We start from the raw sequence: 17,676 nt of genomic DNA, 5'->3' as shown, positions 1-17,676 counted from the left end.
TATATCAAATAATGATCAACCAATGTGGTATTATTTCAAGTAGTCTACGACAGTCATACTCCTGCGAAACTCACCAGCTCTGATTTTGCTAAGTAGTTTTCAAGCGTTCTTTGCTTTGTATGGGGGTAAATGACACTGAACTGCATAGCAATCATTCATTTTATTTTATACAAAAACTCGTCGTTTCTTATCAAAAACGTTTTTTCTCTTTTCAAAGAAAATTTCCACAACATATACATCAATATTTACACTGTTATACATTTGGCACTACAACATCTATTTCTTGGATTCAATGTCTCACCATAGTCTTAAAAACTCACTTTTCAGTTAGTAAGTTTTCGGAAGTGGAAAATGGGAGCGCGTATTTAGAGATAATGTGTTGCACTAGAAGTAAAACAAAACTTCGAAAAATAACAAAATTTGAATCTTAATTACAAAATAATAATAACAATAAACAACAACAAAAGCACCAAAGGCTGCAACATAGGTGCTCAGAGAGACAAGCCAAGAAAAAGCTTCTTTGATGTGGAGGTCATAATACAAAGACAATAATAGTTACTCTTAGTTTCATTAAAGCTCACAAAACAAAACGCGAAAGCTAAGACCGTTCTTCAGAGAGCTTTTATCACACTTCGTATTTACAGTATCAAAAATACAATCAGTCTGAAAAACATTTATACGGATCCTTATTATCTGTGTTTAAATTCTATTTTTTCTCGAATTCAGTAAGACATTTTCAGAACTCTCAAAACGACAAGACATTGGGAACATTTCTTTCATCACAACGGTAAGTCAGGATCGCTGAAGGACACGAGAGGGTACTTAACTTCTTTTCAAACGAGTAGCAAACTCACAAACACACTCACGCACTTAGGCAGAGCGTGTCTCACTATTGTTTTGGGTCTAGACAGTCGTTTGATAGATCATGGGCCCAAATAATAGTAATTGTCAGACCGACAAAGTTTCTGAACACACTTTCCACAGGGCCTATGCAAATCTTCGTCGGAAATGTTTGACAGAAATGATATCGGTACGTCGTGACGCCCGCATTTTTCATCGAAAAGTACGACGATTAAACATCGTATCGATATCGTTTCGACTATCGTTTCTCGCTAGACGTTGGCCGGGTGGGAGGACTTGACAACCAGCCTCACTGCAGAGAGCCCACCATGGGACCCAGGAGGTGGGTCTGGCCAAGAGGGGACCTGGCCACAGTCTTGTGTCTGGCCCACGGCTCCCGGGCGGTGGTGGTGGACAGAAGCGCCCGCTTGAGCCTCCTGGGCGCGCCGCCCGCGCTGGCTGCGGGGCAGTGACCCTCGTCGGCGGCGTCCTGGCAGTCGGGGTGGCCGTCGCACAACATGTGGAGGCCGATGCAGCGGCCGTCCAGGCACCTCAGCTCCTCGGCCGGGCAGGGCGACACTCCGCCTAGGGCTGCGGATGGGAGACGACTGTTCAGAGCAGAGGGTTGACGGACAGGGAGGGGAATGCCCAGCCAAAACAGGGTCATCCCAGGCAGCGAAGAAAAAAATGGCTTCGATATTTCGCCTCTTTGACTAAAGATATAGTTTTTTTTTAAAAAATATTCGCCAACAGTAGTAACCGCGATTGGAAAGTGCACGCGTGACAAAGAAACAAAAACATTAAAGGAGCAAATGACTTGAAAAGAAACTCACAAAATTTGAAAACTGTAATGCAATTTAGATCATTATTTAAATCTATGTGCACTTCTGATAGTGTCATGACGGCGTGCTTTTTGATGTTCTTAGGAAAGAGTTGCAAAGATTTTACCCAGCCACCAACCGCACACATCAGCCATACAGGTTGCGACACACAGGTCAAGTTTTTGGTCATCGTCTCTCTTGGTCCAGAATGGTCGCAAGGCGTCCGGCCTGGGGCGTCCGACAGTCGTCCAAATAGTTCGATCAGAGAGCTGCCTCACCGTGACTTACAAAGCTGCAGGTCGTATGAAAAGCGTTCGACCACACTAGACAGGTGAAAACAAAAGGTGCTCAGGAAGTAATTATTTACAACATGACATTATGGCCGGCTAAGCTACACTGTGCATGAAGCTGTTGCCTTGTAGAGGCAATGACAAACAAAAAGCCCTGGCTAAAAAAGCAATGATACAACTTTTAGTTTTTAAAATGAAGGGTGCCAATGATGTTCTTTAATAAATTAACACAGAAAAAGCGACCGAACACCAGCTGTACGTACCGGGCAAGCGCTGGAGGGCGCTGGGTCGGCCGTAGTTAGGCGCTTATACTCTCACTAGAGTTGCGTTAATGGCTGGAACCGCATCTGTAAACAGCGTGGATCGGAATATTTCGAAAGAAAATATGGGGGTATTAGTATTTTTTGTATCCGCCTTAGAACCAGAAGAAGGTAAGATGCCGCGGCGAGAAGACACATCACAGCTGGTGACACACAAGTGCTGCTGGGGAACTAGTCGAATGTCCGTCATGTCAAAGGCGCCAAACCACAACTCCCGCGCGTGCGTGGATGTCCCGGGCACGGCCCCAGGAGCTTATACACCACGCCCTACAAGGGCTTCAACAAGAAGAACCTGAAGGTCTACCAGAGGATCCCTAGTACAGCCCCCTAAAAGACTTATCCATCTGCTCTCACGGAACTGTACTAGGGCTTGCAGGTATGGGTCCGAGTCCTGGACCTGGGCGGCTTCATGCACCTCGCCCTCCCCCTGGGACGGGGTCCTGGGCCGCGGCCCTGGGTGTCCTGCACCTTACGCACCTGCTCCGCCCGTGTTGGCCGCGCAGCCGACCTCGTCCGAGCCGTCGGCGCAGTCCTGGCGGCCGTCGCACCGCAGCAGCGCGCGGACGCAGCTCACGCCCGTGGGGCCGGCCGACGCACTGGACGCGCACCTGCCGACAAGAACCTGGTCAACACCGCAGGCCGCGGGCTCGTGCTTGCCTGACGCGCTTCTCTCGTCCACACATGCAGCGCCTTTCGAACTCCGAATATCCTTTTGACGTTCAAAGAGTCCCGCTCTGAGACCCATGCATCGCGTTGCGTAGGCCGAGACTTACCGGAAGTGGTCGTCCGGACACACGGAGGTGCAGTTCCGCTCGTCGGCACCGCCCGCGCAGTCGGCCCTGCCGTCGCAAAGCCACCGCTGCGGGACGCAGGTGCCGTCGCCGCAGCTGAACTCACGAGGCAGGCAGCTGCCGGTGCCGGCGCTCAGGTCCAGGCACTCCTCGCCGTGTGGGGCGTCTGGGTAGTGGCTGCAATCGAACACCCGCGACAGATCCAGGTTGTTGAGGATGAAGTCCTGGCAGTCCTCGGCGACAGCTGTGCGAGAGGGCGATCAGCAGAGTTAGATTGCCGCTGGGTTTCTCTCCCTAAAGTCCTAGATTCTCATCGCCGCTCCGTTGAGCCGCTGAGCTGGCGTGCACCCACCTCTGCACAGGCGCCTGCAGGGCCGTCGGGGCCTGGCCGTCCTGAGGACACACTCGGGCTCGAGCAGTGGGCACAGGAACGCCCTGACGCGCGCCGAGCAGCCCGACTGCGCCACCAGCTCAAAGTAGGGCATCGCGGCGCTCAGGTCGGCGGCCGTGCGGAGCGCGGGGACCTGCGGCACGGAGGGCCGCGCCAGCGTCAGGTCGTAAGGCAGCAGCCCCCGGCACAGCGGCAGCCGCGGGGACTCGCAGTCGTCTGCAGGCAAACACACATGATGAGGAGGCGAGCTCGCGCCGGCCGGGCAGGCAGCCCACCCGCCACGGCCAGTCGCGCACTCGGGCCATGCCGCGAAGGCAGCGCGAGCGCGATCCACCCTCGTCTTGTGGACCTACCGTCGGCGGGGGCCTCCGGGGACGGCGTGGGCGACGGGGTGACTCGGTGCACGAGGGAGAGCCGGGGTGGCAGCGTGGGCGACACAACGGGCACGGGCGCCCTTGTGGACGGGGTGGGCGACGGGCTGCTGGCCACCGGCCACTGGTCGCCCGCCTGCACATACGAGAGAAAATAAAGGTTGCACAGTGTCGCTGGGAGGTACAGTTGTCTTCGAGTTTTTAAGGAAGTGCATTAATCTAGAAGAGCATATGTCACGCAGTCAACTTCTGATGTAAATATCTGTTAGAACTGCTAACAAGATAGTACCGTAAACAACAAAAGGGAGACCTATATGCGCCAACGCGCATTTTTGGCTGCTTTTAGACGGGACACAAAATACTGATTCTGAAGTAAAGCAACAAAAAAACGCTGAGACCAGTGACCCTCCTACCTGCGTGTCGCCATATCGGTGGCCGTTGTGCACCTTGGGCGGCGCGGGCGACGAGCTCCACAGGCTGAGGATGGACTCGAGGAACTCGGGCAGCGTCTGCTCCGTGTCGCCCTCGTACTCGGCGTCGCCGTCGTCGCCCTCGATCACGAGCTCGTCCGTGTCGTACACCATCTCCTCGTCGTCCTGCGGATACGACGCGCACCGTTATTACGTACGCCGTCGACAACGACATACACACACACACGCGGGGGCGTTGGCGTTCTGGTCTGACGTCACCCTGTTTGTGTTCCCCGGGCCTCTTTCCCTTAGGAAGAGGCATATGTGCGCCATTGTGCGAGCCGCGGCGCCATAAGCACGCCATGACCCATGAGAACCAGGGCCCGCGCCGCAACGAGAAGAGATTAGTTAAGGCCGCTCGCTTACGTCAGGTTTGGACGCGGCTCGGGTCTGGTTCACCGCCGCCTGGGAAACGGCGGCGCCGGCGTCAACGGCGGCGCTGCTCGCGTTTGCGACAGGGGCGGCGCCCGGGGAGGCCGGGGAGGGCGCCGAGGAGGGCGCCGCGGTGCTGCTGGCGGCCGCTGTGGAAGAGGCGCCGTCCGCCTCGGGGGGCGAAGCTGGTCCGCCGGGGGGCTCTGCAATTTCGATCAGGAGACGTGTTTAGCCATCACTTAGCGGGCGCCTCTGACATACTGAGAAAAAGTGCAGGGCTGCTCTTCGCACTTACCCGATGGACGCGGGGGGCCGCCTCGTCTGCCGCCCTCATCGTCGTCGTCGTCCTCGTAGTCGTCGTGCTGCTGGCCGACCGGCATCTCGTCCGCCGTGCTCCAGTCACCTGCACGCCGAAAATAACAGCAGTTTAGCCCACAAATTTTACGTAACCACGGGCTAAGTAGACAGTTAATATGTTTGTAGTAAATTACAGAGGAAGTGGGCCGTGATAGCGCTGCCCCCATGGCTCGGGCCAGGGTGGACTCCACGGCCAAAATAAGCGTCACATTAGAAAGGTATGCAACAAAATCGTATGTAGCACCGTGAGCCAAGTCGGGACAAATATCTCATGCGTTCAAAAGCACAATAATTTTGCTTGAATGGCGGACCCTTGACCGTAATAAAAATATATGCAGCAGAACGAGTCAACCGAATCCAAAGACCATCTCGATTTTTCACCAATTAAATTATAACAATTAACAAAGGAGATAAATTCGGGTTCAAACTAATGAATTCAGGTGGTCAATTCTGCACGCGTGCAAAACAACAATAATAATAATTGACTGTTAGTATAGCTAGAGAACGTGTATTATGGGCACACTCGGGCACACCTTTTTTCTCTTAGCTGCTGATAAATTATCAAGAGACTTGATAGTTTCCCCTATATTTGCGTGCACTCTGGACTTTACCAACCGCCCACCGCCGTATACCGCCGCCACCGCAGCGGGAGCCGCCGGACCACGCCAGACACCTATGGGCTGTAATTTCGGCGGGTATCGCTCCAGGAAGCCATTTATGGCGGAGCAGCCGAGTGAAATGAGTGAGGCTGCCGCTGCTGCTGCTGCGGCCGGGGCGGAGGGGCTTAACACACGGCGACCCCGCCTGTCGCGATTAGACTGCCAATCAATAGGCAGGCGTGGCGGCGGCGCGGCGCGCCCTCCCCGGCTCACCCACGCCGCGCCACGCGCCTCCCGGGTGCGGGCGCGCCGCGCCCCGCAAGTGTGCGGCGGAGCCCTTGACCTCGCCGCGGCCGCTGAACAGGACGCCGTCCAGTCAGGGCCGGCGGGTGCCGTATGGCGCGCCGGGTGCCTCCGCGCGCCGCCGCCGCCGCCACCACCGGCTGCTCCGGGTGCCGTATGCCTTGCGGTTGACACTCTCAGACAGATTGCGCTATAACTGCCTGTGGTACACGCGCGAGATGCGCGTGGAGACCGCGCAACGTCTCGCGCAACAGGATTCGCGATCTCCGCACATCAGGCAACGAAATTAAGGATTATTTTCAAACACCGAACTTTCCCTGCGTATACTTTGTTCGTTTTTGCACGTAAACTCGACAGACAACTATTACGGCAGAACAAAGAGGTGGTTTTGTCCCGTAGGCCAAGCTGTTGGTTCGCTACAAAGCCTGGGCGTGCCTGCAGCCTGCACTAAATCATTTTTATCATCATGCATTTCAAAGATACGCTTTGAAGTGTGCAAAATCACCTGCATCCTTCCCAATAATTTATTTGCAAAAATAAATTATTATTTCGGAAAGCCCCTTCATAGTGCGGCCGAGAGCCGCCGAGGCGAGGTCCATCCAAGGCGAGGTCCCGGCTGCCGCCGATACCCTACTGCGCCCCTCTTTGATGACCGGTAATGTGTCCCATAGTGTGCTCCGCGCGCACCCGCTGCGCTCTCACTCGGGCCTCGCACGGCGACACGCTGCAGGCAGTCCCGCCGCGCCACGCCGCGCCACGCTCCGCCCCGCCTCGCCACGCCACGCCACGCCGGGCAGATACCTGGCGATTAATAAGACACAGGAAGGACAATGGTATGCGTGCGGCGTGACCCTGGCCCCGCCCACGCTACCGTGCGGCCTGATCCAGAACGATCCTTCCGCCGCCGCCCTATCGATCAGGCCGCTTTTTTAAACTCTCGAAGGCGCCGCTTCCTGGCGCCGCGGGCGCAGCAGGCAGGCGGTCCGAAGGGGCGGCCCACAAAGGGCAGCGGCGAGCGCGGCGTGACGCGGCGGCGGCGCGCGCTATATTGGAAAGCCATTGAACATTCCCGGAGCACACGCTCCTCCTCCACGCAGAGCGCCCCCCCCCCTTTGCCACTCTGGCACTGCTCCAAGCTTTCCCCCGCTCGACCGGGTACCCGGTCTGCCCCAGCCGCTGCACAATCACCCGGATTAATTGCAGTTGTGTCCCTGTCCTCACCCTTTATCTCCCCCTCCCTGCTGCCCCCTCCGCCAGTTCTTCCTCCCGTAGATCACCCGCTGCCGGACCCTCTCGGCCTGCTCGTTGTCCTGGGTCCGATCCCCGACCTGTCACCGGCGGAGGCGTCCTCGGCCGGACCTCCTCCTCCACCCGCCGTGTTTGTGTTGAACAACAGTCCTATATAAAACAGTTCCGTTGTGTCCGATATTCGATCCGCGAGTGGGGCGCGCGCACGCGCGCAGCGTGTCCGGCAGGACGGGTAACGCACAACAAGGTACGGGACCCTCACGGCACCCGGCCGGCCGGGGGTAGACGGCTTAGGTTTATGGCCCTCAGCTGTGCCATACGCTGCAGACATAATTACTCGTACACGGCACGACCGGGCGGACAATGGGATATAAAGGGGGCGACGCCGCGGTATCAGTATCAACCCGTTCTGTCAGATGAGGTACGCTACCCCCGCGGCTGCCCTGCTGCATACGTAGCGCCTGCGGACGGTCGGATACACGACGCAGCATCCGCCACACAGCCGCCGCCTGTGGATGGTCGGGTAGGCAGTCCCGCCACACAGCCGCCGCCTGTGGATGGCCGGGTAGGCAGTCCCGCCACACAGCCGCCGCCTGTGGATGGTCGGGTAGGCAGTCCCGCCACACAGCCGCCGCCTGTGGATGGTCGGGTAGGCAGTCCCGCGACACAGCCGCCGCCTGTGGATGGTCGGGTAGGCAGTCCCGCCACACAGTCGCCGCCTGTGGATGGCCGGGTAGGCACTCCTGCCACACAGCGGCCGCCTGTGGATGGTCGGTTAGGCAACACCGCATCACACAACTGTTGGGCACGGTGGCCTATCCACAGGCGCTCTGCTGCACGTTGGGTGGTGCGGTAGAAGGGAGGAGTGTCCTTTCGCAGTCACTGTGAAAAATGCCGCCGTAAATTTACAAAAATTTTGCAAACTCGAATTATAATTTAAGTTGTAAATTTACGACAGCACATTTTTTACTCCCCAATGATTTGAAGTCGATACATACTGCATATAATTTAACGATTACAAATTGTACTTTTACAACTTGCGTCAAGGAAAATTTTCCTGTAAACCTACCTACTTTTTTCACAGTGGCGAGTGTGGTGTGCTTTGCACTTTAGAAATGTCGTTTTGTGGGTTGATGCGTCCCGCAGGCCCGCTAGGCCTGTTTTGTCTACCTGAGAATATGACACGTTATTTCTTGACATTAAATTCTTTCCGCTAAAAAGCAGTGGGGTTCTTCGATTGGTTCCTATGGTACAAAGTAAGCACGTGGGGGCAGACCTCAAATAAAAGTATCCCGATGATAAGAATAATGACCCACCCCCTGTAATTGTGATCGTCACGATACTCGAACAATAATAACAACTGTCGCCGCCGGAGAGGTCGGTAAGTTGATCTGGACGAGGTCGTGGTTGAGGCTGCTCATGCGGATCCAGCTGGTTTTGTTGTTTTTATTTTGTTTTATTTTGGAGCTGAAGCGCAGGGCTTTCGTTTCTCGCCACAATACATACGCGTATATGAATTGTATATGGTCAAATATTTACCTTTCTCCCTCTCTGGTATTTTAATAAAGTTTTTGTTTTCCAACAAAAATAAATGCGGTAGCACTGTCTCCTCCGTTTCGCCTGCGCCGTCCGCAGTCTCACAGTCTCCGTATCTATGCTGCTCATCTCCGCCGCCAGGACAAGGTCCGTCAGCCCCCCCCCCCCTCTCCATTCGGCCCGCCCCCTCGCCCGACTTGCCCGCCTCGCGCGCACACACACTGCGGTCACGACGCCCACCGCCGACAGATTTTTCGGTCGTGAATTATGATTTAAGTCTGGGGCGCTGGGGCACATGCATCGACCAAGGACGTCCCCCGGTAATGAGTGCGAGAGAGAGAGTGGGTGCAGTACGGCGAGCAGGGAGGAGGGCCACTCGGTCGCCGGACACAATGACCTCGGCAGTCGTGCTGGTTGACCTCGCCGCTCCCTGCCAGGCGACTTCCTCCCATCTTCATCCCCCTTCTGCTGCCATCAAGACGGGCTTGGAGAACACACCATCCACATGGTGGCAAATGTTAGAAGTCGGCTGCGCATTGCTGAGAACGCTTCTCAGAGCGCAGGAATCAGCCCATGTCCGGCCCGAGGTAGGTCCGCTCCGAGTCCGCTCTGGGTTCGCTCCGTGTCCGCTCCGTGTCCGCCCAGGGTCCGTGTCTGCAACGCTCCCCGCCCGAGCATCCGCATGTGTGACGCTCCGAGCTCCGGGCAAAACAATGTCTCCGACGTGCGGCCGACCCCGACAACACTCCTCGATCATGACTATCTGAAATCGAGAAAGGCGTTTCCCGGCGGGGAGGGGCCGGTGGGTGGGGTGGGTGGGGTATGTGCGGTAGGATGGGGCGGGGCAGGGCGGACCCGATCCCAAAGGGCCCGCCACCGGTCCCCTTGCATGAAGGGCCCCGCACGCCTGACGCAACGCCTAATGAAGTGAGCCGGGACATCAGACCGGCCGGCCGGTGCGCTGCAGCGCCGCCCGGACCATTTGGCAGCCGCAGTTGGCAGGACTGCCTGTCGTTCGCTGCTTACTGTTTGTTATATTGGTATCACTGAAATGCTGCTAAACTCCCATTTCGGAGGCTTGCAACCGGTCGGCGCGGCCGTTACCGAGCGCCATGCATACGATGCACGTCCGACTGATCGGAGTGTATGATTGTCGGAACACCGCTCTCGGGCTGGCACTCCCCGCGCGAGCTCCCGGGCCACCGGTCACCCCGCCGACAGCCCTCCTGACCCTCCAGCTCAGCGGGGGCCTGCGGGAGGCTGATGGTTCGGCGGAACGGCTGCACCACGGCAACTCATCAGTGGGGCTCTGTTGCTCTTAGGTCGGCCAACGTCAGTGTGCCCCCTCCTCTACTTCTCCCCCCTCCCTCTCTCGATCCTCCCCGGGAGCGCGCGCACGCGTGTGCTTCTTATTGGGATTCGTTTTGTGAAAGTGAATATGAAAATGATTCGCAGAATGGCATGAGCGGGCTGTGCTGGCTTGCTGTTTTGCATTTGACCGGCTGCAAGCTCGGTGGCCACCCCCAGCAGCAGCAGCCTGTCCCGGTGTACCGGTAACACACACACACTCTCACTCACTCTGTCTCTCTTTATTATTTTTTGCAGTGTCGCTACTCACCTGTGGGTGGCTCTTTACTCGCAACGACTTGACTAGTTCCCTGCGTCTCCGTCGCTTCCAGGCCTGAAACAAAAGGTTCGACATGCATACTTTAAAGAAGGGAAAATACATCAGGCTTGTTCTGTACCCATTTCCTTGAGTACGACTCTTTCTCTCCCCAAGTTCCCCTTTAGCTTACAGCCCTACGCAAAGAGCTTGTGTGTCCCTCTCTGTAGAGACACGACACATGCCACTTCCGGCCTTGGACCGGAAAGTGGACCGCTTGTGTTGGGCGTCTTCAGTGCGGCGTGCGCGGCGTCACCGACCGACCCACTGACATGCTGGAGGCTGCGCGGAGCACGAGGCTGCTGTCGAGACTGTCGAGTAGGGACGGGCGCGCTGGGTACTTCGCCACAGAGTACATCATAATATATCTCCCCTGGACCATAAGTAATTTTAGGAACCCTCTCTTAAACTCAGTGTTATGTACATGTATATTACATTAATGATCTCCTTGCTTTGCTCTTGAGATGTTTGTTACGACTAGCACATGGTCAGTAAAATGGAAAGCTGAAGCAATCATCATATGGCTAGCTCAGGGACAACCATAAAATGATGGGTGAGACAAGAATCTCCCGGTAAGCAGAACTAAATTTTAGTTCACACAACCATTTTCAATGTTGCTCCCTGCAGTTATCAAAACTGATATAGGGCGGTATTGTTCTTTTCTCCTCTGGCATTTCTTTACTGACTTTTCTCTTCACAGTCCGTTGGTGTGCGGTGCGGACCAGCGCTGCAACGGAGTGTTGCCGGCAACAACGGCAGCAAGAGCACTGCACTGCACCGCAGGTTTTAAAAGGCTTTACGGCCTTACTGAGGCACAGGTGAGCCACGGGCCACAGGTGCGGCGGTATGTAATTGCCTCAATCATACCGCTCGGGTTATAAACTGCCACATTCGATCCCTTTTTTTTCTCTCCCCTCTTTATGGAGAAGCAGCACCATCACCATCCCATTGTTAAAATGATGTCACTGCGCCGTGCGAAATCTTATTCAATCGACATGAAATGTTGGTGTGCTGTTATGATTCGATCAGGGAGGAAAGCGGGGGAGGGGGGGGGAGTAAATGGTCATGCAAGCACAAGTTAGTTGGTACTCCCCCGCCTCCTGCCCTTGGCCCGGCCAGTCAGCCCTTCAATAACCGATAAAAGGGAAAGCGGCCTGCTGCACACTGCATGTAATGCACGTTTTACGAATGTCATACAATGCCTGGTGCACACATTTCCGGGTCGCACTCTGCTAAAAGATTATCACTCCCCCCTCGGTCTTCGCAACGAGAGAAAGAAATTTGTCCCAGGAAATCTCTCTCCCTATTCCAAAACAAATATAAAATGAAGGTGCGTGACCCTCAATACAGTATACTCCGCTAGATCCCGGATCGGAATTAAGAAGAACAAAATTGGAACCAAGGCCGTGTGCCGCTCCCGGATTCGGCGGAGTAGGGATTGGCCCGCGGGAGGTGGAGGACGACCGGGGAGGAGTGCGGGCGCCTCCCCAACTCTCAGTTCGGTTCTTCTTACTCCCTATCCAGGCTGTAGCAGGGTACTTCACTGTTTCTGCTTTTGGATCATCTAAACCCCTCGCCGATGTGGGAGTGTGCGGCGCCGCACTCGGCGCTCGAATACTTTCCTAACGACGATGCAGAGTGCGGCGATGTCCATGTGCGTATATCGTCCAGGAAGGTGATCGAGATGATAAAAGCCCGGGAAACACGTTGACAAAGCATCCCCCTGGCCCCGGCCGCCGCCCCGCAGCCCCGGCGATAGTGCAGGCTGGGCAGGTCACGAGCCGGCCCGGGCCGAGCCGTGCCTTCTGCAGGTCGGCGGGCGGCACGGTGTCGAGCCGGGGCGTCCCCGTCCAGGTCCAGGCTGCACACGTTTACGTAAAGGACTAGCCTAGACACGCGGATGCGGCTCGGCAGAGCAGGGCAGCGTCACCGCCGAAAGGTCGCTCCCAACTCAACACCAGAATGCACTTTTGATGTCGCCGCCTGCCCCGCCCCACCCCGCCCCGCCCCGCCACCGTGACGGTGCGCAGCAGTTCCCGATCTGATGGCGGTCGGCTCCGGTCAGCCCATCGTTGTAATCCTGTTGTCGGCACCGCCGAGGGCTCGGGTCAGTTCTTCGGAGATGCCAAGATTTGGCGGAATGATACGCGTGAGCGGGTGGGAGTTGTCGGGTTGGGGGTCGCAGGAGGATAAGGGGGAAAGGGGGGGGGGCGCAGAGCAGAGGGCGTACGCGAAGAGTCCGCGGACTCGGGATCCGGCACGGCACCGGAGAAGTCCACTGGCGGACGACCCCGTGTCCCGTACCCATGGCACATTTGCGCCGAGGTTTCCTTTAGGAAGGTTCCGCTCTCAAGAGCCGAGCCGGGATGCGCCTTTCGCTCGAGAAAATGGAGATAAGAATGCAAAAATTTATGACGACTTGTTTCGTTTCGTTTATCAGGAAGCGAGACAGTGGCGCCAGGTTGGTCCGCCTGTCGCGGCCCCCCTCGTCAAGAAAAGGGGGGGGGGGGCTGAATAAGTTGTTTGGCGAGAACCACCGAGGTGCGTGTAGGTACACGCATGCCTTGATAAAGCGTGTTTGAGCACTCTGTGAAGTGCTAGATTTTAAGAGACAAAAATCAGAGAGGCAAGGTTCAGGAGTGATACCATACTGGATATCAAGGGCAGTATTTTCTATGCCTTGTCTGCCGAGCCTCACTATGACCGCTCGTCGCCACCATCAGCACCTCGGCCACGCTTTGTCTCGTCGCCACCTGCCTTGCCTCGCTCCGCTCCTCGCTCTGCCCCGTTTCGCTCTCGTCTGTCACGCCAGCTAAATTTCGCATAGCGCTGCCGTTGGTGCGTGCGCACCGTGTTCGAACGCACAGATGGTCGAGTCACGAAGCGCGGTGCGCGCCTACACTGACAAAAAAGCATGGTTGTCGTTGTAAGTTGCAGGTGTGTAGTCAGTCCGTTTTAAATACTGAAGTTATTGTGACGTGAATGCAACGGGCAGCGGCGGAGAATGTGCCGACTCGCGTCCCTTATTCACTTGAATGTAAACCCTCTTAGCCCCTCAAAACGCTTCTTCCGGCAAGCAAACTAACAGTGCGCCGCTGTCTTCAGGCGATATGCCCCGGTGTGGCATTTACGGTTGTCAGAAAGCGCCTGCTGCGAGAGAAATCCCGCCGCAGACCACAAAAGACAAATGATGGCAAAAGGAACACTGACCGTTCTGCTCCTGCTCGCCTGGGGTGCTATTGGCCTTCCCGCCTCCCCGTGAGCTCACTCGAAAAACGTTCACAGGACGTTTCCAGCTACCCCCTAGTGCACATTAACGTGCGTGCGTCAATGTGCAGAAACGGTTGCAGATTTTGAACGTGTAATGTGTTTGTATTACATGTGCATCAAACCTGCTGAAATCGTTTTACCATTGCGCGCATAATAATACGCTTTTACTAGATCAGCGCTGCCCCGCTGCCCGGGCCCCCGCGTCACCCAGTGTAAGGAAGAGTGCGTTTGAAGCGGCTTGAAGGCCCTATATCATCGGTGAGCTCACGTTAGCTCTTCAATCGCACCCTTGCACCTGTTGGGCGATCGAGGAGATCCCGGAAAACGTTCTGCTCCCACCACCCCCTCACCCTGTTTTAACAGATTTAGAAGGCGCGCTCCCGGGGAGCTCCTCGATCGCCCTCCTGAGTCCTGAGGACTAACCCCCGCCTGCAGCCATCATGAGCTCCCGGACTTTTCTGACTGCCGGGGCCGTTATCTCGGATACAGTATCCAAAAATGTTCGAAATGCGAGTAGGCTATATATATTTTTAGATTGTACGACCGTTTTGACTTGCTGGGAAGAACCTATCAAAAGATGGCAAAATATTTTTCGGAAGTCAGAAAGTCCACGGCGACTTCCGGTGTCTTCTCTCCCGTGTGACGTTGACTTCATGTTTCGGTGCATCGTATATTTCTCATAATTGTGAGATTGTGTATGTCTTTAACCAATTATTTTTCTACTTAGCCTTTTTAAAAATATCTAATTATTGAGATATTGTTTCTGTCAGCACAAATAGTCGTGATGGCCAGTGGTAGCACAACACGTGTGACCGATGTGTTAGAGTATCTAGTACACCACATTTTTAGAATATAAGTATTCTGAGATGCTTGTCTGTTAACCTGAAATCAACTCGAAGACCCGGTATCCTGAGACTTTTTGAAAGCGTTCTAAGTAGTGTCAGAGAAGGACTTAATCTCCCTGGAAACCGTTTCGTAGCTATCCTTTTGTTCCTGGTAACGCCATTCAAAGTGACACAACCTATAACCTATAAATAGAGACTTGTGCCATGTGCCAGTCCCTCCACATTGTCTAAGTAAGACTCCCTGGATTCCAATTCTCTTTGAGATTGAAGTACATCTTATTGCTACTACTTTTACTGTGCAACTCTTTTGGACCATCAACACAGTTAAGCCAAGTAAGTCTTTTTCTCAGTCTTATGAAGTAGGTACAACATTTGTCGTTATGTCATTTATTTGGTGCTCTGTTGTGCAATGAAGTTGTTTTAATTGTAAATGTTGTATTAGTTGTGAATCTACTGGATCGCAGGCTTGAAACAGAAATCCTGTAGTTTTCAACCATACACTGTAAACGAAAGTGTGCTACTGGTATGCACATGTTAGTTTTCAACTCTATGGTTCACACTCTTAGGTGTAGCACTGGAAATTTGAATACCTAAAAGTGCCCCAAAGCTTCATGGTCAACTCTGGAGTTGAACACTTCTATGTGTTCAACTTTACCGTTAAATCTCTTTTTGTATGCAAATATCCAGTCAAACGCTTATTGAAAGTGTGCAAACGTAGTGTTGAGCACTTCTATGTGCATGCCAGTTGCAAACTTCATTTATGAGGGCAAATAATGCACTATATTTGCTTAGTACTGAGGCATTGACTATTTGTTATCTGCTGTCAAAACTGAATCTGTTTTGTGCCAACATTCTAATTTTATCACAATCAAATAAATTATTAATAATTCTATTGTAATATATGTGTCTGATGGCAATGTTTCTTGATGATCTAAAATTCTGGATTCATTCTAGGATGTGTGTTTAACTTGCCACAAAAGGACTTTTTGATTGAGTCACAATCATTTGTGGTGGGTATTCTAGGACGTGGCAAGGCGGGGCTCAGCTTCAGGATAGGCATTTGAAGCTCATCCGCACATCCCTGACCTTTCACGACCCGCCAGGAGTGGCGGGTTGGCCTTGCTCTGTATTGGTGCTCTTCATCTCTCAGCCTCCTGTCTGATCTGAGAGAAGAGGGGGAAGGGGGGGGGGGGGCTCTGATGCGACCTCCCCCCTCCCCACCTCCCCCTTTGCTGTTCTCCTGACAGTCTGGGCGCAGCAGTTCGTGACCAAAAAGCTGTTATCCAATTAGTCCCTTTTTCCACTCCCTCCTCACCGGCCCCCTCCACCTGTGCACATCTGACATCTGCCACCTTCCTAACTCCTTGCAGAGCGTCAAACTACAAGTATAACCGAGGAAGTCCGTCTCGTGGGCCAAATTATACTGCCCACTATGCATGCATTACACCTGAGCATATGAGAGTGATGTGTGAGAGTCATTTGAGTGCCGCTTGCCGCTCTGTGAATCTTAGGTCTCCGTCGAAATTAAGTGGCGGTCGGCGGGACTCGCCAAATCAAGCAGAAGGGCAGTGGCAGTGAGGCAGAAGCGTAGCGGGCCGACAAGCGATGTTTAATGGTGTCTGCGCGCGCGTGCCTGTGTGTGTGTGTGTGTGTGTGTGTGTGTGTGTGTGTGTGTTGGGGGGGGGGGGAAATTACTCCCTATCGCCTTTCGCGAGCCGCCTTGAAGGTTGTCAATTTGTGCTACAAAAGCCCTGTGTAGGCAACCGACAGTGCATCGCCCGCTCTGTCAGCCGGACCTCAAATCGCGCCTGGGGGTTGAGTCACTTTATAATGATTTCACACTTGTCTGTTTCCAGGAGTCGGCAAGTGACGACCAAAGAAGGGCCCTTCTTGGCGGGCTGTGGCGAGCGGTCAGCGTTTTGCGGTGAGTGGTGGGCGAGTTATGGGCTTTTGATACCCTGTCATATTATGCGGGAGGCTTGATCTCAGCCGGGGGTCTGCGGAAAAGGGGAGGAGGAGGAGGGGGAAGGGGCTATGATGGCGCACGCATACTCGAAGGGAAAGGGGGGGGGGGGCATTCCACAGTTATGTCATTGGACGACACGGCGAGTTATTGGGGTGTTTACGCTGTGGCCCGTGCTGCCCGTGTACAGCGACCTGGACCCCCCGAGCGAATGTCGGCGGCGGTGCGGCTGCCAACGTGCGACGCATACTTCATGCATCATCGCTGGCTCTTTACTGTGCGTATTGAGGGGGGAGGGGGGGGGGGCGTCGGACTCACGTTGTTGGGCGATGCTTAGTTAAAACGACCTCAATCTATGTGTGTGTATGTAAATGGTGTTTGGAATATAGTACGCACTTTTCGGATATTATTTGTGCTCCGGCCAGGCCCATACACTGCAATCCCAAAAGCCACCCATGACGACGCAGGGAAGACCGAGGCACGATCGAGGAAGAGTGTATGCCTTAGGTCGACTGCTAGCAACGCAGGCCGACTTACTAGCACAAACAGCCTGCAGTTGATATGACTCACGCCGCGCAATTTCATCGTTATACTTGTACCGCTTGCACGCGCGTGCGGGCGGGTTGCCTTGTCGCACGGGGCCATAAGGAGCCGTGGGTAGCGAGAACAGCAGGCAGACCCCCGCGCACCTGTGCATGCGGTACAGTAAAACTGAGAAAGTGCGCGGCGTGAGTCAGCCACCTCCTGTAATGCGTATGGTTATGTAGGGTTGGGGTAAAGTATTAATTTATTGTTTATTGTCTACTGATGCTAAAACGAGCACGAGACGTCTATATCTTAATCATGTCGTTTAAACAGAGAATTCTGCTCGCCATCTTAATCGAACGAGCTGGCAGTACTCGTTGCTCGGGCAGCTGTCCGATGCATGATTAATTCCAGCTTGCCTTTGTCATTGGCTCTTAGTCCACCGTTTCTCTGAAAATGTGAGTGAAACGGCTGCTCGGGTGTTTGGGTGAGTGCGAGAGAGATGTGTGGGGCTTGTGAAAACCTCGCAGCCCTGGTGGCTCAGCTATTTCTCACTGATATAGCGAAGGCGGTCAGTTTGAAAAGGCCGGTTGGGTGGATGAGGGGAGGGAGGGGTAGTCCATTAGGCAGCTAATTTAATCAGAGGACTGCTCAGACGTATGGCGTTATCTAATCCACGTGCGATTAGAGCTGTTTCGGTC

The 17,676-nt window shown here is 54.5% G+C and overlaps 1 protein-coding gene and 1 long non-coding RNA gene across 2 annotated transcripts in view; one reads left to right on the top strand and one right to left on the bottom strand.

Annotated features, from left to right (window-relative positions):
* Positions 1 to 145: 145 nt before the first annotated feature.
* Positions 146 to 10,387, bottom strand: LOC113210488 (atrial natriuretic peptide-converting enzyme-like). Its single transcript, XM_052264747.1, has 9 exons — positions 10,328 to 10,387; positions 4,962 to 5,069; positions 4,661 to 4,869; positions 4,238 to 4,420; positions 3,807 to 3,960; positions 3,415 to 3,669; positions 3,045 to 3,306; positions 2,749 to 2,879; positions 146 to 1,431 (listed from the first exon to the last, which is right to left on the bottom strand). Exons 2-9 carry the CDS (start codon positions 5,044 to 5,046, stop codon positions 1,151 to 1,153), a joined length of 1,560 nt encoding a protein of 519 aa, XP_052120707.1. The 5' UTR covers positions 5,047 to 5,069; positions 10,328 to 10,387; the 3' UTR covers positions 146 to 1,150.
* A 3,905-nt stretch (positions 10,388 to 14,292) lies between these two features.
* Positions 14,293 to 17,676, top strand: part of LOC127748947 (uncharacterized) — a 10,486-nt gene continuing 7,102 nt past the window's right edge. Inside the window, exons 1-2 of the long non-coding RNA XR_008010868.1 lie at positions 14,293 to 14,820; positions 16,344 to 16,411. This is a non-coding gene — a long non-coding RNA (uncharacterized LOC127748947). The remainder of the gene's footprint in view (positions 14,821 to 16,343; positions 16,412 to 17,676) is intronic.

Source organism: Frankliniella occidentalis, unplaced genomic scaffold (assembly GCF_000697945.3).
Source record: "Frankliniella occidentalis isolate FOCC.00 unplaced genomic scaffold, Focc_3.1 Scaffold21, whole genome shotgun sequence".
Classification (NCBI taxonomy): domain Eukaryota; kingdom Metazoa; phylum Arthropoda; class Insecta; order Thysanoptera; family Thripidae; genus Frankliniella; species Frankliniella occidentalis.
Note: the sequence above shows the minus strand (reverse complement) of the source record. Positions and strands in the feature narration are given on the sequence as shown.